At 42.8% G+C, this 23822-nt stretch overlaps 13 protein-coding genes across 13 annotated transcripts; 6 read left to right on the forward strand and 7 right to left on the reverse strand.

Annotated features, from left to right (window-relative positions):
- Positions 1–170: 170 nt before the first annotated feature.
- On the reverse strand, positions 171–947 carry Ecym_2110 (uncharacterized protein; the record flags this gene model as incomplete). The annotated part of the gene is made up of 1 exon (XM_003644632.1): positions 171–947. One exon carries the CDS (start codon positions 945–947, stop codon positions 171–173), a length of 777 nt encoding a protein of 258 aa, XP_003644680.1.
- Positions 948–2025: 1078 nt separating this feature from the next.
- PHO91 (Pho91p) lies at positions 2026–4500 on the forward strand (the record flags this gene model as incomplete). The annotated part of the gene is made up of 1 exon (XM_003644633.1): positions 2026–4500. One exon carries the CDS (start codon positions 2026–2028, stop codon positions 4498–4500), a length of 2475 nt encoding a protein of 824 aa, XP_003644681.1.
- A 185-nt stretch (positions 4501–4685) lies between these two features.
- Positions 4686–6182, reverse strand: URK1 (uridine kinase URK1; the record flags this gene model as incomplete). Its single annotated transcript, XM_003644634.1, has 1 exon — positions 4686–6182. One exon carries the CDS (start codon positions 6180–6182, stop codon positions 4686–4688), a length of 1497 nt encoding a protein of 498 aa, XP_003644682.1.
- Positions 6183–6472: 290 nt separating this feature from the next.
- Positions 6473–9112, forward strand: PRP2 (DEAH-box RNA-dependent ATPase PRP2; the record flags this gene model as incomplete). The annotated part of the gene is made up of 1 exon (XM_003644635.1): positions 6473–9112. The coding sequence occupies one exon, from the start codon at positions 6473–6475 to the stop codon at positions 9110–9112; it is 2640 nt and encodes an 879-aa protein (XP_003644683.1).
- Positions 9113–9471: 359 nt separating this feature from the next.
- On the forward strand, positions 9472–12357 carry PFK2 (6-phosphofructokinase subunit beta; the record flags this gene model as incomplete). The annotated part of the gene is made up of 1 exon (XM_003644636.1): positions 9472–12357. One exon carries the CDS (start codon positions 9472–9474, stop codon positions 12355–12357), a length of 2886 nt encoding a protein of 961 aa, XP_003644684.1.
- Positions 12358–12812: 455 nt separating this feature from the next.
- Positions 12813–13952, forward strand: INP1 (Inp1p; the record flags this gene model as incomplete). Its single annotated transcript, XM_003644637.1, has 1 exon — positions 12813–13952. The coding sequence occupies one exon, from the start codon at positions 12813–12815 to the stop codon at positions 13950–13952; it is 1140 nt and encodes a 379-aa protein (XP_003644685.1).
- A 234-nt stretch (positions 13953–14186) lies between these two features.
- On the reverse strand, positions 14187–15353 carry TOM40 (TOM complex pore protein TOM40; the record flags this gene model as incomplete). Its single annotated transcript, XM_003644638.1, has 1 exon — positions 14187–15353. The coding sequence occupies one exon, from the start codon at positions 15351–15353 to the stop codon at positions 14187–14189; it is 1167 nt and encodes a 388-aa protein (XP_003644686.1).
- A 326-nt stretch (positions 15354–15679) lies between these two features.
- On the reverse strand, positions 15680–16042 carry CSE2 (Cse2p; the record flags this gene model as incomplete). The annotated part of the gene is made up of 1 exon (XM_003644639.1): positions 15680–16042. The coding sequence occupies one exon, from the start codon at positions 16040–16042 to the stop codon at positions 15680–15682; it is 363 nt and encodes a 120-aa protein (XP_003644687.1).
- A 367-nt stretch (positions 16043–16409) lies between these two features.
- Positions 16410–17081, reverse strand: ERG2 (C-8 sterol isomerase ERG2; the record flags this gene model as incomplete). The annotated part of the gene is made up of 1 exon (XM_003644640.1): positions 16410–17081. The coding sequence occupies one exon, from the start codon at positions 17079–17081 to the stop codon at positions 16410–16412; it is 672 nt and encodes a 223-aa protein (XP_003644688.1).
- Positions 17082–17639: 558 nt separating this feature from the next.
- NRM1 (Nrm1p) lies at positions 17640–18305 on the reverse strand (the record flags this gene model as incomplete). Its single annotated transcript, XM_003644641.1, has 1 exon — positions 17640–18305. The coding sequence occupies one exon, from the start codon at positions 18303–18305 to the stop codon at positions 17640–17642; it is 666 nt and encodes a 221-aa protein (XP_003644689.1).
- A 901-nt stretch (positions 18306–19206) lies between these two features.
- On the reverse strand, positions 19207–21129 carry LRO1 (phospholipid:diacylglycerol acyltransferase; the record flags this gene model as incomplete). The annotated part of the gene is made up of 1 exon (XM_003644642.1): positions 19207–21129. One exon carries the CDS (start codon positions 21127–21129, stop codon positions 19207–19209), a length of 1923 nt encoding a protein of 640 aa, XP_003644690.1.
- Positions 21130–21412: 283 nt separating this feature from the next.
- On the forward strand, positions 21413–22291 carry ATG3 (Atg3p; the record flags this gene model as incomplete). Its single annotated transcript, XM_003644643.1, has 1 exon — positions 21413–22291. The coding sequence occupies one exon, from the start codon at positions 21413–21415 to the stop codon at positions 22289–22291; it is 879 nt and encodes a 292-aa protein (XP_003644691.1).
- A 312-nt stretch (positions 22292–22603) lies between these two features.
- On the forward strand, positions 22604–23808 carry RAD14 (DNA repair protein RAD14; the record flags this gene model as incomplete). Its single annotated transcript, XM_003644644.1, has 2 exons — positions 22604–22636; positions 22714–23808. The coding sequence occupies 2 exons, from the start codon at positions 22604–22606 to the stop codon at positions 23806–23808; spliced, it is 1128 nt and encodes a 375-aa protein (XP_003644692.1).
- Positions 23809–23822: the final 14 nt, after the last annotated feature.

A 23822-nucleotide genomic window follows, 5' to 3' on the forward strand; every position in this document is an offset into this window, starting at 1 on the left:
GGAACTTAATAGATCAAGTCTCAGTAAAACTAAAGGGGGGTAGAGGACGTCTAATAAAAACAAAAACAACTGACATCACTTCTCATAACATAGCAAATACATCATTCCAAATACCCTGATCTAAAAAACACACACATCTCAGAAACATTTAAAGTAGAAAACGTCCACCATCAGTGTGATTGAGGACAGCGTTTCGCGAATTTCACAGCTATTGAGTTTCTTCTATGATGATGTCTTGAACACGGCGACGACAGGACAACAGTCTCTTCCAAGCCAGCTGAACCTGCACTATTAGGTGGAGAGCCATCGCTCTCGTCCGCCGACGACACCAACGAAACTCCCCCGTCGTCCATGTAAGTCGACACAAGCATAGGCGTAGTAGCCCGCCTAGATAATACAGATCCAAAGCCGCTACCAGCACCATACAAAGACGGCGCCGAATACCTCTCTCTGTTAAAATTACAACGCGAGCCAAACACCAGCTGGGGCTGCTGCTCCTCCTGCGGCTTCTCCTGCACCTTCCCAGCAGAAACACCGCTGACTGTTCTCATGATCGGCAGCATCGCCAGCCCACTGCCCTCATCAACACCGCCGCCCCCACTCAGAACCTTCGCACCCGCACCGTCTGCCATACCACTTCTTTCCATCATGTAGCATCCACCCAGATGCCCGTCACCACCACCACCGACCCCCCGACCCAGGGCATAACACCTATCCTCCCGTTCATCCTGGCTTCCCTTAGACACACACCGACCTCCAATACGGCGATGCACATACTGACTCAGATCACAAACTGTCTTCCGGCCTGCCAAGGGCCTCCGCAACTCATCGCAGCCCCCCAAGCACCTACCCATCCCACCATCGCCATCCCGTACATCCCCATCTCCCCCGTCGCCGCCGTGCGCCGATATGATTTGCGCATTCACCGGCCTATTCTGTAATCCCATATTTCTGTTGAGCACTATACCCTTGTCACACTGGCCATAACACCTGCTACCTGACCTTTGCCTCGCCGGATGTTCACCACATTACGCACCGGCCCCCTCCTGCTACTCTTACGCACCATCATATATATACACCACACAACCGTCGTGGTAACGTGATTTTACAGCCTATTGTGGTTATATAATGTCCAGAGGTCCCCATAGGCAGCAGAAACAGGGGAACTGTTCCTCTATAGTGTAATGGCGTAAAGATGTAAGTAAGATATGTGACGGAGTAGACTATGTAGAATGCCCTACACGCCTATTTAGACAAGCAAGTACCCTATCCAATACCCTATCCGGGGTACTGGGGTTTTCTTTCTTTCATACAGTAGAACACAATGTCACATACAGCTATGTGAACAGATGGAGTAAGAACAAGAGCACTTTTACGGTATTCGTTGGGGTAAGATACGCAGCAGGTGCTTGGCTTAGAGTGAGTAACAGATCTTTCTGGGATGTGTCTACCAACTCAGGCTGGCCAAGGTGTGCTAAATGGGCGATACGGTTCGTCCAGCGATTGCCATTCGTGGGCATTAGAAGGTAGGTCGACGCCGTAATGGGTTCGCGTCTCCTATGCCACGGACGGGAAGGGAAACCACTTCAAGGATGTGTTCCGTGGTTCACGGGCGAGATTCGAGAAACCGGAAGTCACGTGGTTATCACGTGGTTTAATTAGTTTTGTTAACAGACTCAGCACGGCACATGAAAAACTCTGAAGACTCAATTAATCTGACATCCCCTTCTCTTCCTGCATGGAGATAGAGCATTGATCGCGAGAGATAAACGCGACGGAAGAAACATTCTGTTCTTTGATTGGGTGTTTTTATATGAGATCCTGGTAGGCTTTGCAAGAAGACGTTGAGAAAACTGTTTTGGAAATTGGTAGGATAAACAAGTGTGTCTCCATCTGAAGTTTTGTTTTGTTTTTGATATTTAAGGCTGTTGTATACTGCCACTCATCTGCTTGCTCCCCTGTATATGGTGTTTTTTTTTGTCTTGAGAGAGAAGCTGGTTTCAAAAGGAAGCCTTTTGAAGAAGGATGAAGTTTTCGCATTCTTTGCAATTCAATGCCGTTCCTGAGTGGTCGTCTAAATATATTGCTTATTCTCAGCTGAAAAAGTTGGCTTATGAGCTGCGGAAGGAGAAGTTATACGGGAGTTCGAAGGAGGATCGGGATGATGAGGGGAGGACGCCTTTGGTGCGCGAGGATGAGAGGTACGATGAGCGATTTATGGTTGCACTTGATAAAGAGCTGAGGAAAATCGACAAGTTTTTTGTATCGCAGGAAACTGGGATTTTGTCCAACTATGAGGAGTTGAAGGACGATGTCGAGGAGTTTCAGCGGGAGGTTGAGTTTGCGGTGAAGCTGCATAATGGTGGTAGCGGCGGTGGTTCAGGGGGTCGTAAGGCTGGCAAACGGCATAGCGGAGGGTCTAGTGACGAGGGTTCTTTGGGTGGTTCTGGTGTGGTTGGGGATGATTATGCTGGCATGGTGGATGCCCATTCCCGGAAGGATGCAGCAATTCCTTTGCTCAAGCAGCGGCCAACAACAGGTGCAGGCTCGGATGTTGTGGAATCCGAGCCGCGTATGTTGTTGCAGAAGCGGTTGGTTATGATGTTTACCCAATTGTCGGAGCTGAGATCCTATTTTGAACTTAATCGTACGGGGTTTTCGAAAATCTGCAAGAAGTTTGATAAGTTATTGGAGACAGATGTCAAACAGAGATACTTGAGTGAGCTTACGGCCAAATATTATATCTTTGATCCTGCAACTATCGAAAATATTTCCCGTTGTATCGACCAGACCATCGTGATGTATGCGAGACTAAAGAGGGGCGGATCTAGCGGCAATTATGTAGCAGACAATTCAGTGAATTTTCAAGAAGCAGAGAATGAATTGTCTTTACACTTGAGAGAACATGTCGTTTGGGAGAGGAACACTGTGTGGAAAGAAATGCTCAACTTGGAAAGAAAGTCGCAAACTGTTAAAACTCATAAACTCACTAATAAGCCTGCTAGAATTGTCGCCAATGAAGTACATGTCAATTCAACGCTTGGAGCGAGTGATCTTCTGCGTTTAACGCCAAAGGACTGGTTTAACTGGTTATTAAGTTGCACCAGCTTACTAAAATTTATTTGCATCACATTTGTGTTTTTTGGTTTGTTGAACTTTTCTCCTTTGCAAGATAAGTTGCAGAAGAACTGTCTAGCAATCTTGATATACACCTCCTTACTGTGGGCTACAGAGACGATCCCGCTGTTCGTTACATCTATGCTGGTACCGTTTCTGGTGGTTGTTTTTCCAGTGTTACGTTCGGCTGAAACGAATTCCGTCATGTCGGCCAAAGAAGCTTCTAGTTTTATTCTTTCGTCTATGTGGTCTGGGGTGATCATGCTGTTACTTGGTGGTTTTACTTTAGCAGCGGCATTATCGAAGTATAATATTGCTCAAGTTTTATCAACTCACATTTTATCTTCTGCTGGAACAAATCCAAAGGCAATTTTGTTGGTCAATATGCTTGTGGCGCTCTTCACCTCTATGTGGGTGTCTAATGTTGCTGCACCAGTTCTTTGCTATTCTGTCATCCAACCGTTGTTACGCACGCTGCCCCGAGGTTCCAATTTTGCCAAGTCTCTAATATTGGGTGTAGCTCTGGCTTCTAACATTGGTGGTATGGCCTCTCCAATTGCCTCCCCTCAAAATATAATCTCAATTGGTGCCATGAATCCTCCTCCATCTTGGTTAGAATGGTTCTTCATTTCAATACCCGTTTGTGAAATTTCCGTTTTTTTGATCTGGATTTTATTACTAGTTACGTTTCCTAGGGATAATAACTTGAAATTGCCCAACTTACATCCTACTAACGAGTCATTCTCACTGAGACAGTGGTATGTCATATTTGTCACCATATTAACTATAATTTTATGGTGTTTTGCGAACCAATTGTCTAGTTTAGTTGGAGACATGGGTATTATTTCCATCACACCTATGGTACTGCTTTTCGGGACTGGTTTATTGGACTCTGATGATTTTAATAATTTCATGTGGACTATTGTAATATTGGCTATGGGTGGGAGCTGTTTAGGTAAAGCAGTGATGTCTTCTGGTCTATTGAATACTATGGCACATATAATAAAAGCTCACCTAGAAAATTCTCCCCTCTTTTTGATTGTCTTAGTATTTGGGGTTGCAATTTTAACGATGGCTACATTTGTTTCACATACAGTAGCTGCAATGATTCTAGTACCTTTAATGCAAGAAGTTGGCAGCAGTTTACCTGGTGGTGATCATTCACGTTTGCTAGTTATGTTGACCGTACTATTGTGTTCAGGTGCCATGGGACTACCAACATCTGGTTTCCCTAATGTCACGGCTATATCAATGATAGACGATTTTGGGGACCGCTACTTGAATGTCAATACTTTCATCTCGAGAGGCGTACCTGCTAGTATATTAACTTATACAGTTATAGTTACTGTCGGCTACTTCATGATGACAATACTTGGATTTTAGGCAAAAGTAAATAAATAACCTTGCTTTATTATATATATATATTTTAGTTGAAAGAAGCCCCTTTATAGTAATTAAGGATTTTCTTAGAATGCCGTTACGTAAAGATTAATTAGTTTCTTAGCAAAAGGATTCAATTTGGCTTTATGGAGTATTTATAAGATTCTTCCAACCCAACCCCAGTCACTTCAATCACATCCAAAGTACCTTGAGTCAATAAACCTTACCCTAGCCCAATTACATTTGCCATCTGCCATCGCTTTTTCAGACACGATTTCTCCAGCGTAAATTACAATTCTGTTTTGGAAGGCATTAATTATTCTTCTAATTCCAGTTTCAGTTGCTAGATAAACAATCACCTTTATTTTAGAGAGTTCAACACCGTGATCTATCAAGACTTGTATAGCCATAATGATAGCCGCGCCAGAAATAATCTGAGCATCCATCAATAAAACTTGCTCAAAGCCACTGTCGATGTTATTAGGCAAGAGCTCGCAATGTAGCTGTGGCTCACCAGTCTGTGAGTCCGATTGAATCAAGAGCTTCCCAATTGAAATATTCGGAATAGCCTTGCGGAGAGACGTCATAAAACAATCACCCGATCTGACAATATTTATTGCTGTAACCTTATCGAAATTCACATCTATAGCATTTTCTAGCTCATGTCCATAAGATGTTATAACAGGTCTTGAACATTTAGAAGCAGGGATCCAATCCAACGCTTTAGAAACCAAAATTGTTGCAATTCTGTCAAAGTAAAATACAAAACCATCACGATCTAGACTTCTGTCAAGAACCATGGTTTTCAATGATGCAACCTGGTTGGTTTGTTCCAACTGATGGATCGTCTCTAAATTATCCAACGGCAAAGATTTATGGCCCAATTCAACTAAGTATTCAATGTGATCTTGCGATTTTTGTTGCAACTTCGATTTGATATGTCCAATCAACATCTTTGTGGCAATGCTATTATCAGATATAGAGGGGAAGATCACATCAGCATTCTTCATAGTAGGCTTTACAAACTTTTCGGCATTGGGCTTTACAAATCTTTCCCACTGGGTGATGCAACTTTCGAGGTCCCTACCTCTCGATATAATATCACGAGATAACCTCCTAGCCAAACAAATATCCAAGTCTGCATCCACGTAGATCTTCAAATCCATCAAACTGGACATCCGCTCTTCATAAAGTGCGTAAATACCTTCGAAAACAACAACACTAGCCCCATATATACAAATGTTTTTGTCTGGTACCCGATTATGATGCACAAAACTGTACACTGGCATTGTAACCTTCTTACCCTCCTTCAAAGCTAGCAGGCATTCATAGGCAAGGTCCATATCTAAAGCCTTAGGTTCATCAAAATCATATTCATTTCTAAAAGCTTTAGAATGATCCTCAGCGCTCAACGGCTTATAAAAATTATCCAATGAGATTAATACCGTCCATGGTGTATTGATCGATGACACAATCTTTGCCGCAACACTCGTTTTGCCCGATCCAGAAGTACCGCCAACACCTATGATATATGGTGTAATCCAAGGAGGGCTATAGTGAGACCCAGATGCAGTATCATTAACAAGAGGGCGTACATTACTTGAGTTCGTCCTATTCTGCTTCTTCGATGGAGAAGTTGCTGAACTCATCTCAGCCTCCGCTTGTGTTCCTTGGTTCACTAACATACAGATTCAATGGAAGAAAGCTTCGTCGACAACACAAAATTCTAGGTTTAGCCACCAATTAGTTTACTTCGAACTTTATAATGTTAAAATGCGCAGCTCGATGAGCTTGTCGAAGTTGAATTACTTTTTTTTTCAAAAAGGCCGTCCCACATTTTGGAAAAACCGTTGAAGTTTTGAGACATAAATGAGATAACATATTATGGTTTGAAAGTTTGAGGCTGTTTGGTGTATCTACTCGAGGTATTCAACGGGTATCATTTTTTAGTTAGCTCCTCGAAAGGATCTGCATTATGGGCCAGGATTCGGCTGAGCAACGGATTATAGGTATTGGGAAGCGAAGGGTTAAGCGAAGCTTTGAGGAAGTGGAAGAAGAGGTCGGTACGTCCAGGGAAATATTATCAGAGGGAGGAGAGGCAAGATTGGAATCTACAGATGGAAGTGCTGTTGAAAAAGTGGAAGGTTCAATGGATGAACTTCGTCGATTGGCTAGACAAAAATATTTAGATAGAAGAGAGCATCAGAAGTTGGAGTGGGTAATACACGATCTTGAAATACTAGAAGAAGATGTTAAGAAGTATGGATGGGATAATTTGACTGAGAGAGAACGGGAGGAGATTAGTATCAAAAGACAGGTGGTTCAGTTGGTAAAAGATAGACAAGAGATAGAGGAAAAGGCGCAAAGTAACTTCTATATATCAGGGCCGGATGGGGCTAGCGGTGTTGTAAAGGAACCCTCAGCATATGTTGGTAATGAGGTTTCATGGGAGGATCAACAGGTCCAGAAGTCTGTTAAAGGTCACAATGATGCAGAGGTAATTTCTGTTCAAGGTGGTGAACAATATTCGCTTGTTCTTGATAGTCGGGCGATGGTTAACTTTACGGATATAGATATGATCACAGGCAAGCATCTTTTTAATAGGAAAAGCGAAAAGTTACTATCTAGGCTGGAATCAAATCTAAAGAAGGAAATAGAGCATACTCAGTCAATGAAAGCTGCTAGGAAATCGTTGCCTGTGTACAGTTTTCGCGAAGAATTGTTGAAAGCCATCAATGAACATCAGGTGTTGATTGTTGTTGGTGAAACCGGTTCAGGAAAAACCACCCAGCTACCACAGTATCTTGTCGAAGACGGCTATACTAAAGGCGGTCGTATGATTGTGGCATGCACGCAGCCTCGTAGAGTTGCAGCCACCTCCGTAGCCACAAGAGTTGCTGACGAAATGAATGTTGTGCTTGGAAGAGAGGTCGGGTACCAAATTAGATTTGATGACAAAACCACCAAAAACGTTACTGTTTTGAAGTACATGACAGATGGTATGCTGCTACGAGAATTTTTAACGGATCCAGAGCTAACTAACTATAGTTGTATTATGATTGACGAAGCACACGAACGTACCTTGGCAACGGATATATTATTAGGTCTTCTAAAGGATATTCTACCCCATCGAAAAGATTTGAAGTTGTTGATATCGTCTGCAACAATGAATGCGTCAAAGTTTTCGGAATTCTTCTATAATGCTCCAATTTTCAACATCCCGGGGAGACGGTACCCCGTTGACATCCATTATACATTACAACCAGAGGCGAATTACTTACATGCAACTATCAGCACAATTTTACAGATCCACACAACGCAAGAGTTACCTGGGGATATATTAGTTTTTTTAACAGGCCAGGATGAAATCGAGAATGTTAGAGACAAAATAGAAGAAATTTGTTTCAAACTAGGCAAAAATATCACACCATTGATGGTTACACCTATATATGCTAACTTGCCCCAGGAGCAGCAAGCCAAGATATTTGAAACCACCCCAAAAGGGGCGCGTAAGGTTGTGTTAGCAACTAACATTGCAGAAACTTCGTTAACAATTGATGGTATAAAGTATGTGGTTGATCCAGGGTTTGTCAAGGAGAAGACATATGTACCTCAGACGGGAATGTCTCAACTATTAACCATACCGTGCAGTAAAGCTTCTGTAGATCAGAGAGCAGGTAGAGCAGGTAGAGTGGGGCCGGGAAAATGCTTTAGGCTGTTCACGAAATGGTCATATAATCACGAATTAGAGGATCTACCTAAACCGGAAATCCTCAGAACGAACTTATCTCAGGTTGTGTTGCTACTCTTATCTATGGGTATCACTAGTCTCCTTACATTCCCTATGCTAGATAAACCCAGGATACCAAATTTAAGCCGTTCTTTAGAGCAGCTGTACGTTCTTGGAGCTTTAAATAATAAAGGCACGATAACTAAGATAGGACGAATTATGTGTGAGTTCCCATGCGAACCAGAATTTGGTAAGGTCATACACAGTAGTGCCTTCAATGATAAATGTAATGGTGTTCTGGAAGAAGTGATCACAATAGTGTCCATGCTTCATGAAACGGCGTCAATTTTCGTACCTGGGAAAGAACGGAAGACAGTGCTAGGAATAATGAACAGCGACCACATGCTCTATTTGGAAATATTCGACACCTGGGCTAATAATAACTACAGCAGGAGTTGGTGCAAGGACCATAACGTTCAATACAGGACAATGTCAAGAGTTAAAAGCATCCGTGAACAACTTTGGCGTTGCAGTGATAAACTGGGACTGGTGTCAATGAACCAGCTACAATTACAAAATAATCCTCGATTATTCCAAGCTCAGAAGGAGCAGCGCATAATTAAATGCTTCATAACCGGATTTCCCTTCAATGTTGCACAGCTAACGTCATCTGGCTATCGTACATTGGGCAGCGGTGACGGCATTTCTGTTAATATACATCCTACCAGTATCATTTATGCCTCAAATAGGGAATCTGGCAAACCACACAGGTTTCTTCTGTATCAACAGCTGGTATTAACGAGCAAAGAATTCATGAGAGATTGCATGCCACTACCGCAGGAATCATGGCTGAAAGAACTAGTGCCACAGTTTTTCATCAAATAATTCCCACCACATTCAACGTATATATATATATATATATATAATCTCTTCACCGGACCTTAAGTTCATTCACCATTTGTAGTTGCAAAGGCTACATGCATAATATTAACTCAGATGTAATATCATCGACTAGCACGTGAGTATCACATGATCATTATTTTAACTGGAAGTCCGTCGAGAAATGAGAAGTTCGGAATTTTTAGACCAGGTGATGGCTTCCCAATTTTTTTAAAAAACCTCTCGACGTTTAACATCGGAAAGTTATTATAGTTATATATATATATTTGTATATATAACTATATATCGAGTATTTAGGGTTCGATTAAGTTTGCAGGTTGCATTGCAAGGTATAATAGCAGGCAATGGCGGCCGAAATTCCGTTAGTGAATGGTACAAACAGTTTTTGTGTAACGGCATACTCGAAGCAACGGTATGAGCAGAGTATCTCGTTTTATTCTAATTTGCTACTCATGGAACTAGCTTCCAGGGGTGAAAGTAGCACGATTTTGACTAATTATGCGTTATCCGTTGAAATAGTGTATAATGAGGATGCTGTGCGTGATGAAGAGACGAAGGCGTTGTATAAAGAATTAAGCGAGGCGGTAACAACGGTTGATTGGAGGGCAAAGTCGCCTTCAATAGTGCTCTCTACTGTGGATACAATGAGGGTAAGGAAGCAGTTGGATTTATGTCAGTTGTATCCTACGGAGCTAAATCCGATGGAGGTGTATACTTTGGATCCTCAAGGTAATGTGATTGGGTTTATTAAGACTAAGAACGCGATTTCAACGATGCCTAGTGGACCGAACATGAAGGTGTTGATGAGCAAAAGTCGCCTTGGTTCGAAGCCAATGTCGTCGGTGGCGTCTTCTACAGATTTGAGGTCTGGGGTGTTAGATACAAGTGAGACTTATCCTTCACTGCCTAGGAAAATAGGCGATAAACCTGGCAAGGCGATTGCTGTGATGACATCCGGTGGAGATTCTCCGGGAATGAATGCCAATGTGCGTGCTATTGTTAGAACAGCTATCTTTAAGGGATGTCGTGCGTTTACCGTTATGGAGGGATATGAGGGGTTAGTGCGTGGAGGTCCTAAGTATATTAAGGAATGCACATGGGAGGATGTGAGGGGCTGGTCAACTGAAGGTGGAACGAATATTGGTACTGCACGTTGTATGGCGTTCCGGGAGCGCGCGGGTAGATTGCTTGGCGCTCAGCATTTGATTGAGGCAGGTGTTGATGCTTTAATTGTTTGCGGTGGTGACGGTTCATTGACAGGTGCAGACCTTTTCAGATCAGAATGGCCGTCCTTAATTAAGGAATTGTTGGCACAGGGGAAGATCAGTGAAGAGCAAGTTAAGAAGTATCAACATTTGAACATCTGTGGTACTGTTGGTTCTATAGATAATGATATGTCCACCACGGACGCTACAATCGGTGCTTATTCTTCATTGGATCGTATTTGCAAGGCCATTGATTATATTGAGGCGACAGCTAATTCTCACTCTAGAGCTTTCGTTGTTGAAGTCATGGGTAGAAATTGTGGTTGGTTGGCGCTTATGGCTGGTATTGCTACCTCTGCTGATTATATTTTGATTCCAGAAAAGCCTGCCTCGTCGCGTGAATGGCAAGATCAAATGTGCGATGTGGTTAGCAAACACAGATCTCGTGGCAAGAGGACAACTATCGTAATCGTAGCTGAGGGTGCTATTGCTGCTGATCTCACTCCAGTTTCGCCAAAGGATGTACACAAGGTGCTGGTAGAAAGATTGGGCTTGGATACAAGAATCACAACGTTAGGCCACGTTCAAAGAGGTGGTACTGCTGTCGCGTTTGATCGTATATTAGCCACTTTGCAGGGTGTTGAAGCTGTAAATGCTGTACTAGAGTCTACTCCAAACACACCATCTCCTTTAATTGCTATCAATGAAAACCAAATTACCAGAAAGCCATTAAGGGAGTCAGTTGCTTTGACTAAGTCAGTTGCTGATGCAATCAAGACCAAAGATTTTAAGAAAGCAATGGAGTTGAGAGATTCTGAATTCGTTGAACACTTGAACAATTTTATGGCTATCAATTCGGCAGATCATAACCCTCCTAAGTTAGATGCAGACCAAGCGTTGAAAATTGCCGTAGTAAATGTTGGTGCTCCTGCAGGTGGTATAAACTCCGTTGTTTACTCCATGGCTGCCTACTGTATGTCTCAAGGCCATATTCCTTATGCTATCTACAACGGGTGGACAGGATTGGCAAGACATGAGTCTGTTCGTACCTTAAATTGGAAAGATATGCTAGGCTGGCAGTCTCGTGGAGGTTCTGAGTTGGGTACCAATAGAGCTACCCCTGAAGATTCTGATATAGGTATGATTGCGTACTATTTCCAAAAATACAAGTTTGATGGTTTGATTATTGTAGGCGGATTTGAAGCGTTCATTTCCCTCAATGAGTTGGAAAAGGCTAGAGACAGTTATCCGGCCTTCAGAATTCCAATGGTTTTAATTCCTGCAACTCTTTCCAATAATGTTCCTGGCACCGAGTATTCATTGGGTTCTGACACAGCTTTAAACGCATTAATGCAGTACTGTGATGTAGTCAAGCAGTCTGCCGCTTCTACCCGAGGCAGAGCGTTTGTCGTTGATGTCCAAGGTGGTAATTCTGGCTATTTAGCCACCCAAGCTGCCCTCGCGGTCGGTGCTCAAATATCCTACGTTCCAGAAGAAGGTATTTCATTGGAGCAATTATCTCAGGATATCGAAACTCTACGGGAATCCTTTGATAGAGCCCACGGCAGAGGTAAATTTGGTAAGTTGATCCTGAAGTCCACCAATGCCTCTAAGGTGTTCACCACCAAAACCTTGGCTGATGTCATCACTGCTGAGGCGAATGGCCATTTTGACGCAAAACCTGCCGTTCCAGGTCATGTTCAACAGGGTGGATTGCCATCACCAATAGACAGAACGAGAGGTACCAGGTTAGCCATCAGAGCAGTGGGTTTCATCGAATCTCGTCAACACATCATGAAAACTAAAAAATTCGATGAAGACAACTTCGACGTAAATGATAAAACTATTTCCGAAACAGCTGCAGTTTTAGGTATTAAGGGATCCCATATCAGGTTTACTTCTGTTAGACATTTGTTTGACACTGAGACCGAATTTTCTAAGAGAATGCCAAAGTCAATCCACTGGGAAGGTACTAGGGCTATCGCAGACCACTTAGAAGGTAGAAAGAAAGTCGCAGCATCATGAAATACATCTTGGAATCTATCTAATATTAATATCCCCTTTGCTTCGGTTCTTTAACTACAGCTGTATCGCTCCAGATACCATGATGACAATGACAAGTACAAGATAAGTCTTTAAATAGTACCACACCTTATGTATAATCTGATCTTATTATATGATAAACTGTTTCTAATGTATTGCAGCTTTCTTTGTGCAAAGCAATCCAGTAAATTCGAACGTAACTTCACCACATTGCAATTTCAAGCGTAGATGTTTCATTGGTTTCATTCATCATCATCACATTTTGATTTCCGATACCACCAAGAACGGAAATACAAAATTTCAGACAGGATATATTCTCACCAAAACACGCGGAAGAGGTGTTAATAATAAGGTTTAGAAGTACATATACGGTATCTCAGTTCCCTTAAACGTCAAATTGGGACAGGTCAAGTGGAGTTTTGAAGACTATACATATAATGTCCAATGGTGTTACAAAAGTGATGGTAGAGAATACGTCATCAGGTTCTAAAAGTAAAATGCCTAAAATACGGCAGTCACCATTCAAAACAATACGAAATAGCTTTTTGATGAAGAAAAATGGGCTTAGTAACACCTTGAATAGGAGTAGTCATACTCCAAAGGTGAGTGGGAGTAAAGATAACAATGAAGGTGGTGGTCAGGAATCACACTCGGGCTCTATATACGGGGGTTGCAGTTCTCCGGCTGATTATCGAAATATTAAGAAGAATCGTTCTGTTTCTACCGAACGTGTAACTTTGTTTAAGTATGACCATGTTAAAGTGACTAGTTACCAGTCTCCATTGCCTAGTTTGTATGAAAGAACGAGTACGGCGAGAACTACTGAGGATATTCATGGCCGTAAAGCAACGGTACTTGAGGCAAAAGGGCCTCTAGAGATATATCAATTGGTGGCGCCAATGACCGCACAATCATCTCAAAAGGTCACGTATTTGTGCCTTGGAAGGAAGGAGCAAATCATAAGACCGATTCTACCGAAACTAAAAATCAATATGTTAAACAGTGAAGGTTACCAGTTTTCAGTGCTGTCCTTCAATCCAGAAAACTGGTGGAAAGTGGAATTCCTTGAATCCACTGGGGATGATTCTGTGGTTCCATACACTGTTATTTCGGCATTTGAAAATGCAGTTAAAAATATCTGTCAATTCTTTAACAAATCAGCTCGTCAGATAAAGGATTTTGAAACGGAGAACGACGACTTAGAATATTTATTGTACATTGATAGCAAAGATAAGGATGGTGGTCATGATGAGGTAACACTAGACAGAGACAATTCTACCGATGATACGAGTGTGCTAAATACAGCCACTACATCTGAGATGATCAATGACGCATTTAAAAGGGCCATGGAAAATATACTACCGAATAACCCAGTTCAGAGACTGGATCTTCAGAAATTTAGAAAATTTGGCTCACATAATGAACTTGCGGACACCTTAGTGACTGATACATACGAGAAGCACCGGAGCCGTGCTCTCAGCGTTCCTTATGAACTTCCACTATGGAACAAACGTTCAAATGACTCTACTTTAGTTAGCTGGATGGACATTGAATATGATGACATTATAAAGGAATAGGCATATCTTCGATGCAGGCATCAAACTATGAACTTTCCTCAATTTAATTTATTTTTTTACAAGTGGCCTTGATAACTCAATAATACTGTTGGGTCTATATGCGAATATATCCTCTTTACCTAAATACAGGTGTCGCTTCTGATATATCTCTTTCTTTTTTTCACTTTTATTATAGACTATAAACAAGAGTGTATGTTCTTTAAAGTAAGTAATCGCTGACATTAAATAGGCACCTTAAGATGGCGGAGCCTGCAATGGGTTACCATTAGCATCCAATCCCTGTTGCATCATCAAAAGTTCTTCACTACCAGCTGTTTCAAATTGCAAACCACAGCCCAATTTGGATTCATTCTTAAATTGGTCCATTTCGCCACAGAATAAAATGGATAATGTTGGCAAGATCTTTCTTTCTAGGAAACAGCCCACTCTGCCATCAGAGCTGATAGAGCCACGGAAAACGGACTGTCTGTATTCATATTTGGCACCAATGGTGGTAGCACCCTCGATTGTTGGTTGAATTCCAATTGGTTGGCCAATTAAAGGGTCCATTATAGGGACCATAGAAGCCTGTAAGGTGGACTCGATACCAGCTTCCACGTTTGATGCAACTTTTCTCCAAAAGGAAGCCGTTAAAGCACCATTAGCTTGAAGTTGCCCAGAAAAGATCCAATCTTGCTTAGGAGAAACATAACGAGTAGCATACGAAACAGCTGCGTCTGCTGGCATGGAATTTTGACCTCTTGAATACACAGCTTCGATACCTATGGCCAGATTACTCGTAATACTCTGTAAAAGCGAACCAACAGCAACACCGGAAAACACACCCTTCGAAGATATAGAAGGATTCAACGCCTTGAAGTTCAAAGAGAAATCAGAACCTTGGAAATCCTGCTCGATCTGACACATACTAGGTTGGCCCTGAGAAACCTGTAGGGTTACTTTTGAAACATTGTTGGTGTCCCAACCATAGTGGAATCGACCAGACAATGAAAGATCATTGTCAACATTTCCCTGCATAAACAAATTGTCATTAGCAAACAAAGCGGAAAAAGCATAATTTGGAAGCACCTCAGAGCCCATAGAGAATGTATGAGACGTTTGGAAGGCAGGATTCAACGAAAAAGCCTTGTTTAAGTCCGCTCTAAGACCAGTGAAGAAATACTGCGTCAAAAACACATCACGAGCCACCTCCTTATTCAAATTCTCAATTGTCCCCGGATTCACCAACGAAAGAGTTTGCCTATGAGAATGGATATTGTTGTATACAGAAATCAAATAAGAAGAAATAGGATTGGAAGACCAGAAGGACTCACCATGTCCCTCTGGGTTGATTGGAGAGATACCTGGAAGTGGAGAAATCTTTGAAAAGTCGCCCAGTGATAATGGATTATTGGATGTCATTGTAACCGAATGGAGGACGGAAGGGGGGTGGAGGGAGAGGGGAATAGATCTAGCAACTGAAAAGCTAAGGAGAGCACACTATCTATGTTACAAAGTGCTTTTTATGTCGATCTAGTGCTGAATTTTAACAAAAAATCTCTACGAACAGAAATATAAGAACATCACGAAAATTTTTCACGTAGTCACGTGACTGTTAATTGGAGCCCCAACCAGAGGCCACCTCGTTGAAGCTGAGCGAAAGGAGGTCTTGAATGGAGGCGAAAGCACTTGGGAGGGGCTTTCATAGCTGTATATTTGTTGTATGTAACTCTGCTGTATAATATATTTCATCGTATCATGGCTCTAATGCGTTCACCGAGCTGTTTGTGAACGAGCTTTTTGGTTTCTATCTCCTGCTGCTTCTGCTCGACGACCTGAGGCCAATCTTCGTAAGGTCTGGAGAGCAGTTCGATGCAGTGAGGGTCTTCTCTGAGGTAGCTTTTGCACAGTTTTATGCGATGTCTGATGCTTGAGGTTGCTGTTTCAAGGGAGTTGCCACCGCTCTTGGAATCCTCCTTAAATTGGTGGAGCGCATAAAAGATCTGGGGGATGAATTCCGGTTGTTGGGAGGTGTTTTTGGTGAGCGTAGCATATACCTGATTTAGAGTCTGGTTGTTGAGAGTGCGGTCACTTGCAGGTGGCTCAGACATGTCGTGAATGCGATTATTTGTTGGTTTAATGCTGCGGCTGGCGTTTGAAGTGGAGGAGTGTTAGGTTCGGATCTTAGATACGACGAAATATGCAGAGGCTCCAAGTACAGTAAAGGGGAGCAGGATGGAATGCACAAGTGCAGAGGAAAAGGTTTATAGGAATCCTGTGAAATTAAAGTTGCGTTTCTAAGTGTATAAACTATTTAACTTAACTGGTATTACGAAAGAGGGCCAATTTGCATTTAAGCAGCAGATTCTATGTTGAGAGGGAGGCAAGATGAGAGAGGATTTAGAAATGTGGAGTGCGTCATATGCATTCACAGTAGGCAAGCGGAATGCATCTCAAAGAACAACCAATGGCTACATTTCAGAATTTGTTGTTCCAGATAATATTTCCGATCATATTTTTTGCAGACAACACAACACTTCGATACAATGTATAGAAGTCCAGGGTACTACAAAAAGTATCGAGGAAACCGAATGGCAGCATGCAAGGAATCCAACCTTGAGCCAATTCGAGAGCAAAACTGCCACTGGACATACTATACTGTTTGGCATGCCCACGAGGTAGGTGATGGGTCATGCCTGGGGTGTAAACTTCAGGGACAGTAGCATTTGGGAATGACGCAAGTTGTTCTCCGTGTAGAATAGTAAAATAGTCATCTGCAAAGTGTACGCCGCTATGGCCTTCAGTGCCAACCGCGGTACCAAATAAAATCAGATACTCGCTAATAGAAGCATGAAGAATCAACATCTGGCCCATTGCACCTCCAGCATTATTGAAAACCCAATCATCATCTGAGTATGGGTTGATGTACTGTTCGCCATAATGAGCTGCAAGCTCGTTCCTGAGGTCAATCAACATCGGTTTAGCATCCGTGATGGCCGAGCCATAACTATGTCTCGAAATAACAGTATTGCATATCTTATTCAAAGTCAAAGGATCAAAAACATAACGTTTGGGCATCCAATGATCCAATGCTTGGTTCATTAGGTAACCCAATAGCACAACGAAAGCAGCTATTCCTATGTAACGCATTCCTGGAGTGAGCCAATCTTGGTTGTGGAATATTCAACAATCTACAAACTGTAAAAAGAGATTAAAGTAGTTCAACTCAAGGTTAAATGCGAGCTTTGGACCCTGGCGATAAGTGTTCCTGTTGTCTTATATTCAGACGGGTGTTGAAAATTCTCGCTTCACTGAAAAAAGTGCATCATGTATCTCTATCTTTAAAAGGATGCGCACAACATCGCAGTGAAAGGAAAGTACAGGGATGCTTCTCGCTTGAAATACGTTTTGATTTGCTATAGATTATATTATACAAGTCAATGCCTATATTAGCAGGGACGTTGAGTAGTTCTACAGACAAGCTGTGTAGATTTTTGAACTCGTATGTGCATTGAGGAAAGTCTGATTTGCGGAATTTGATGCTGTATTAGGTAAGATGGAGATGATGGTCTCAATATATGTTCTGCGTGGGTTGGTAGGTACAGTGGTAGTGGTAGGATAAGCAGCAGCCATTCTCGTACGAATTAAGGATGCCCTGTGTCTTCTCTGGATAATGGGAACAGGGTGGAGTGGAATACACGAGGGCTTTTAAAGAACAGGAGTGGCTGTGGGCTTGTTTTTGGAATTTACAGATGAACTGGCGCTGAGAAGCTGCAACAGGGATTTAGCTGCCTTCACGGACATCGGGGTGTTGCTTGGCGAGAGACAAGCAGGCTGCTTTTGTACAATGGATGCTGATGCAGGTTTCACTGGTGTTCGTAAACTGCAAGAATTGGTAGTGCAAGCCAGCTTTCTTACAGATTTGCCGGCCATATGCCTCTGCTTTAACTCGCGGAAGTTCAAGTGTGATTGGTTGGTCCGATATTTATAGTAGGCCAATTGCAGACGTGCTTTAATTATTTCCACCTGTTTCTTATAACTGCCCGGGCATGTCGTGGAAGTGTTCGGCATTATCAACTCATCTGAATCCGTAGGGGTTGCAAGCATCCGCGATGAAGGCTGATAAATCCCATGGCCCCTCTTGGGGGACTGTGTGAACTGGCCCCCATCCATCGACAACTTCTTGGGAAGGCTCTGTAACGGCGTCTCCGTCTTTCCCCCTCGATTATTATTCTCCACAAGCTGAACGCGACCCTGCAACACCGGCGAACCACTCCTCTTCCCCACCCCCACCTCCTTCCCACCCGGCTTCTGCACCAGCCGGTTGATCTTAGAGCTACTGAACTCTTGCAATGGACTTCTCACGCTTCTCATAGCCCCTGAAAAACCTAACACTGCTCTGTATCGGTATCTATATCTTCTTCGACCTTATTTCCTAGTTGGCACTCGGCTTCGTATTCTTCAACTCTGCCTCTGCCTGCACTCAGCTCCGTTTCAAAACCTACTCTACTACGTTGTTGACTTCTCCTCTTAACCTTAATCTCAATACAACAAACAAACAATATTATATATGTTATATGTTTCTTAATATATACAATACCAAATCCATCATTCCCCATTACCCACTTTACGTGATTGCCATCCTGACTGAACTACCACTTTTTTTCCTGCTTTCCTTTCGCCATTCAACGAATCACATCCTCACTTCCCTTTCCCACACCCTACCGTGTACCTACTATTCGAGACTATAATCTTATAGTCCTCGCTGCCCTACTGACTAATCTTAGTCCACGCCAATCTAACCACGACCCTGCCTTCTCTGCCTACCCACACTCCTCCCACTGTTTACCATTTCCTACTTGAAGTGTAACCTCCCTTAACTCTCTGTGTGTTGTTGTTGTTTGTATTCATTGCCTACCGTTTACTTTATTGTGTTACTTGTCGATCTCCTGTCGCGTCTCGCGTCTCGCGTTACTCGAGCTGTTTTAGTACTTCTAGACAACGCCAAGAGGTTTCGTAGGATTATGAGAGGAGCGGTGAGGAATTGGTTTCTTTTATGGGCATCCTGCGTAGGCATTCATGCATAAGCGGTTGTGGAAGCCAGGAGTGATTCTTGCTTGCGGGTGGGGGGTGCGGGATGCGGGGATGTGCGTATGTATCGGCGATGATGTATAAGAATATTTAGGTGATGGATGGCTACGGTGAAGTTTAGGAGGATATAGATGGTAAAAGAGATATGTAAATCGCAGATAGTAGATAATTAAGGTATGTAGGGCTATGATAAGGGGAATGGGACTGATTTTACCCATTCTGTCATATTTGTGATGTAGTGAGGCTCGATGGAGTCGCCTTTACCTGCAGCAATTTTCAATATGTATTCATTTAGTTCAGCACGGCCCAGGACATCGACGTGCTCTGCGCTTTTTGCTCCTCCCCTGATGTCGAAGCGTTCAGGCTGGTGGAGCATTTCGACGATGGTGACGTTGATGCCGGCGGGGTTGTATGGGGAGGCGCCGAGGGCCCACTTGTGGCACATTGTGTGGGTGACTAGGGGGACGGTTCCGTCGCCCTCGGTGAAGAAGACGGGGGTTTCGTGCTCATAGGCGATGGTGACGTTGAGGCCGGAGTCCTTGGCCTCCTCCTTGTAGACGTAGTCTCTTTCTGTGGGGAGGCCGACGCCGTATAGACAGTAGATCTTCATATCGGGGGCGTTTGGGAGGGGGACTTCCAGAGGGTTGGTCCAGTGTGAGTGGTGTTTTTCGTTTTCGATTAGTTCTTCCACAGACTCTGCGTGGCCGTAGGAGTATTGGTCTCTTATGCGTGCATTTAGCCATGGTGGAGATAGGTCCATTATGTATTGGATTGCATCTTCCATGGTCAAGTTTTTGCTGGAGAGCGGGCCCTTGACAGTGTCGAAACGAATGAAGTTGCCGTGGGCGTTGGTGTGGTTGTGCAAAACATCCTCAATGGAATAGTCCATGTTACCCCATATCAAGTTGCCTCCCTTGGGGAGCATTGAGGGGATGCCACCCCATGTTTGCAATAGCTCTAGGCGTTCCTTTCTGCTGAAGAATTTCTCCAAGCCGTACATGGCAAGCGTATTCAAATCGATTGTATCCTTCATTTCTCCGCTGATCAATGCAGGAACAGCCTTAGGCACACCCAACAAAGTCCCTGCGATATTTACAAAAGAGTCGATATGTTTACTGACCCAGCCTGGGCCTCCGTTTCCATAGTTCTTGCCATCGGCCTCAACCCATTTCAAAAAGTAGAAGATGACCTGAGCGCCCATCGAATGGCCTATAAGTACACTTTTCTCTCCAGTGGCCTTGTAAGTTATCTCAATATGGGACTTTAATTTGCTGAAGTACTGATCTCTCAGTTCCAAATCGAGATAGGCCAACCTCCAGTCATAAGCAGCCGTAGTCATCTTGTTCGGCTCATATCCAATAGCCCCCAAGTTCTGTAGCACCTTATTCCAAATCCAGAAGCCAGCCATAAAGAAATCAGCAGCTTCAAACCCTTGCGCAGCACGTAATTTGTAGTAGGGCGGATCTAACCCGGACACAGGATCCAACATCACATGTTTTAACCAGCACGTCTTATCCAGAACCATCGTCTTCAACATATAGAACGACCCCCATAGCCTCTTTCTAAAATGGGGTTCACTATCACACTCATCGTCTTTATGTAAACCCCACGATTCTATTCCAGTTGACGTAACACCCGGAACTAAAATCACCGGAAACTTGTCACTGAGTTCCTGCTCACGTTGTAACTGCCTCCCGATCGCAAACGATGTAGTCAAATCAGCAGATGCAGCCTTGTGTGTATCCCTAAGTTGAAAATCAGCAATCAATGACGTGATCGTCGATGGTACAGCTCCTCTCCAATCTGACATGTAGTCCTGCAACAGCTCAAAATTAACATATTTGTCTAACCCCTCGTACGTCTGTTGGTGGACAATTGTCCCACAATATAGGGCTACCAGCAACCCAATTACCGCTCCTAACGTAAACGTAACCCTCCGAGAATCCTTCCACTGTTTTATGCTTGAATCTTGAAACGTACTCTCCCTAATATGTCTGTGAGCCTGCTTCAAGACAAGAGAAGATGCCTTGTCTTCTTCTTTGTCTGATTTCCTGTCCACAACCTCCTGCGATAAACTTCCCCCCCTATTGCGAATATCTGACCCCATCAAACTTGAATAATCCTTACTAATCACTGAAAACTACTTAATATTTCGATGCTATTTGTACTAATATACCGATGTCTAGTTCACTTTCTCAGTCATCGGATTGTTTTACAACCGCAGTTTTTTTTTTTTTTGGATTAGCTAGTTTCATTATCATCCCTTACTCACAACATTTAAGAACGGTCTCAAACGACCTTCACGAATAGCTCTTGACGTTCAAGTAAGCTAATAGTGGTAGATTATAGGTATTCTATCAGGTTAGGGAACTAGGGCAGGTTTTTGCAGGATGATAAGAAGCACGCTATCCAACTGGAGAGAGTATTTAACACCGGTATCTCACCAATCGACGTTTGAACACACAGGACAGATTACTCCTAACGAGTTTGTGAAGGCAGGAGACTATCTTTGTCATATGTTTCCTACTTGGAAGTGGAACAACTCACAGCCAGGTATTAGTTATAGAGATTTTTTGCCCAAGGAGAAGCAGTTTTTGGTGACGAGGAAGGTTCCCAGTAACGTAAGAGCCGCTGAGTTTATGTCAATTGATGACAATAACGTGCATAATGGTGACGAGTACTGGGTATTGGAGTCTAGCAAGAGGTCAGATATGCAAGAAGAGGTGAATAGAGAGACTGACGGTGAGGATATTGACGAGATGTTAGAAAAGATGGACATAGAAGATAGAGAGGGTGACGAGAGCGACATAATAAATCTCAGGCCAAGTTACACAAGATACTACGATTTGTACATTACCTATTCGACTTCATATCGTGTTCCGAAGATATATTTGGTTGGTTTTAATAACGACGGGACGCCTCTTACTCCTGAACAAACGTTTCAGGATATTGCACCAGACTATAGGACCAAAACGGCCACGATTGAAAAGCTGCCATTCTTCAAAACATCAGTGACTTCAGTTTCAATTCATCCGTGTAAACATGCTAACGTTATGCGGGTGCTTATGGAGAAAGTTCGCACAGTTAAACAGCGTCTACAGGAAAGCAACAACCAGGATGGTAGCCAAAGGACAGGCGAAGAATGGGAGGATTTACAGGATGACATGGATAATGGGTTAAGGGTAGACCAATATTTGGTCGTGTTTTTGAAGTTTATTACAAGTGTGACGCCAGGTATAGAACACGATTACACTATGGAAGGGTGGTAACGGCGCTTGCCAACTCTTCACACAGGTAAAGGTAGCATCAGGGGAACTATTACAATATATATATTCTCCCCAGGAGCTTGTAAACGGGCTAAAAAGGTTGTCTACTCATGATCTATAATCTGATTTCACACTATCACAGGCGTATAAACAATGGTCACATGACCTACTATGTCAACAAAGGAGACAATATTGAAATTCAGTTTTATTAGAAGTCGTCTTATCTCAATTCTCATCGGTTTTACGCAGCTCAGAACTGACTACTATATATATATAACTAATTAATGTGCATATAGACTGGTTAGTTTTTACAAAATGGCTTTAACTGCACATCAAAAGTCAGTTATAGTAAGTGAGTATTCTTTTAATTGCGATTGTGAGGTTTTTACTTGAATGACAGACAACTAACTGATGTCCCTTCAAAGGAGGCCAATAGAAGGAAAGCATTGGAAAGGTTGAAACAAAGAGGCATTACCAAGCCAGGTTCTAATAATGGAAATATAGTCACCAAAAATTCTGATTCCATCTTGACGGCAAATGCTAAGGCTGAAGCGGTTCCCCAGGAGTCAACTTCTCTGATTGAGAGAACGGTACAGGAGAATGCGTCTACATCTGCAGAGCTTTCAAAACAGAGTGCCCAGAGTCTGCGTGATGCATCCCTGAGTCCCAATGTGGTATTTTCTATGAATGCTAGACATTTTACTGACAAATCTCCTAATGTTGCCTCTAAAGAAGTGGTGAAGCTGCGTCCAACGATAAGGAAGAAAGATTATATAGAATATGATCTTTCCACTATGAAGAATACATATGGCGGTTTTATAAACTCTAATGATGATAACGATGTTGCCAATTATGAATCCAATTCCACGTCGAAGAAGGAGCAGTCTTTAGAAGAATGGAAGAGAGAACAAAGAGAGCGACGATCACTTTATGAAGATGCTCCTCCACCTGAACATATTTCGCTTGCCCCCAAGTGTACTGAGTGTCAAATAAATATAGAAATGGACCCCATAATGAAGGATATATTTCACTTAAAAGTTTGTAAAACTTGTGTTAAAGCACATCCAGAGAAATTTTCGTTATTAACCAAGACCGAATGTAAGGAAGACTATTTCCTTACAGATCCAGAGTTAAATGATACATCACTCTTTGACAGACTTGAAAAGCCCAACCCACATTCCGGGACGTTTGCTAGAATGCAGTTATTTGTTAGATGTAAAATTGAAGAATTTGCGTTCAACAAATGGGGTGGTGAGCGTGGGTTGGATGAAGAATGGCAGCGACGTGAAGAAGGAAAGGTTTCAAGGAGAGAAAAGAAGTATCATAAGATGCTCAAAGAAATGAGATTAAAAACTAGAGCTCAAGAATATACCAATCGCTTAAAGGAGTTAAAGCACGGGAAGGGCCATGTACATGAATTCGGCGCCCCAGTCGATGGAGGGAATAATCAAGACGGCATTCCAGTTCACAAAAGGAAATGCGTTGGCTGCGATTTAGAAATAGAAGAGATTATGTTATAACCGTTCCCAGACTA

Source organism: Eremothecium cymbalariae, chromosome 2, assembly GCF_000235365.1.
Source record: "Eremothecium cymbalariae DBVPG#7215 chromosome 2, complete sequence".
In the NCBI taxonomy this organism is placed as follows: domain Eukaryota; kingdom Fungi; phylum Ascomycota; class Saccharomycetes; order Saccharomycetales; family Saccharomycetaceae; genus Eremothecium; species Eremothecium cymbalariae.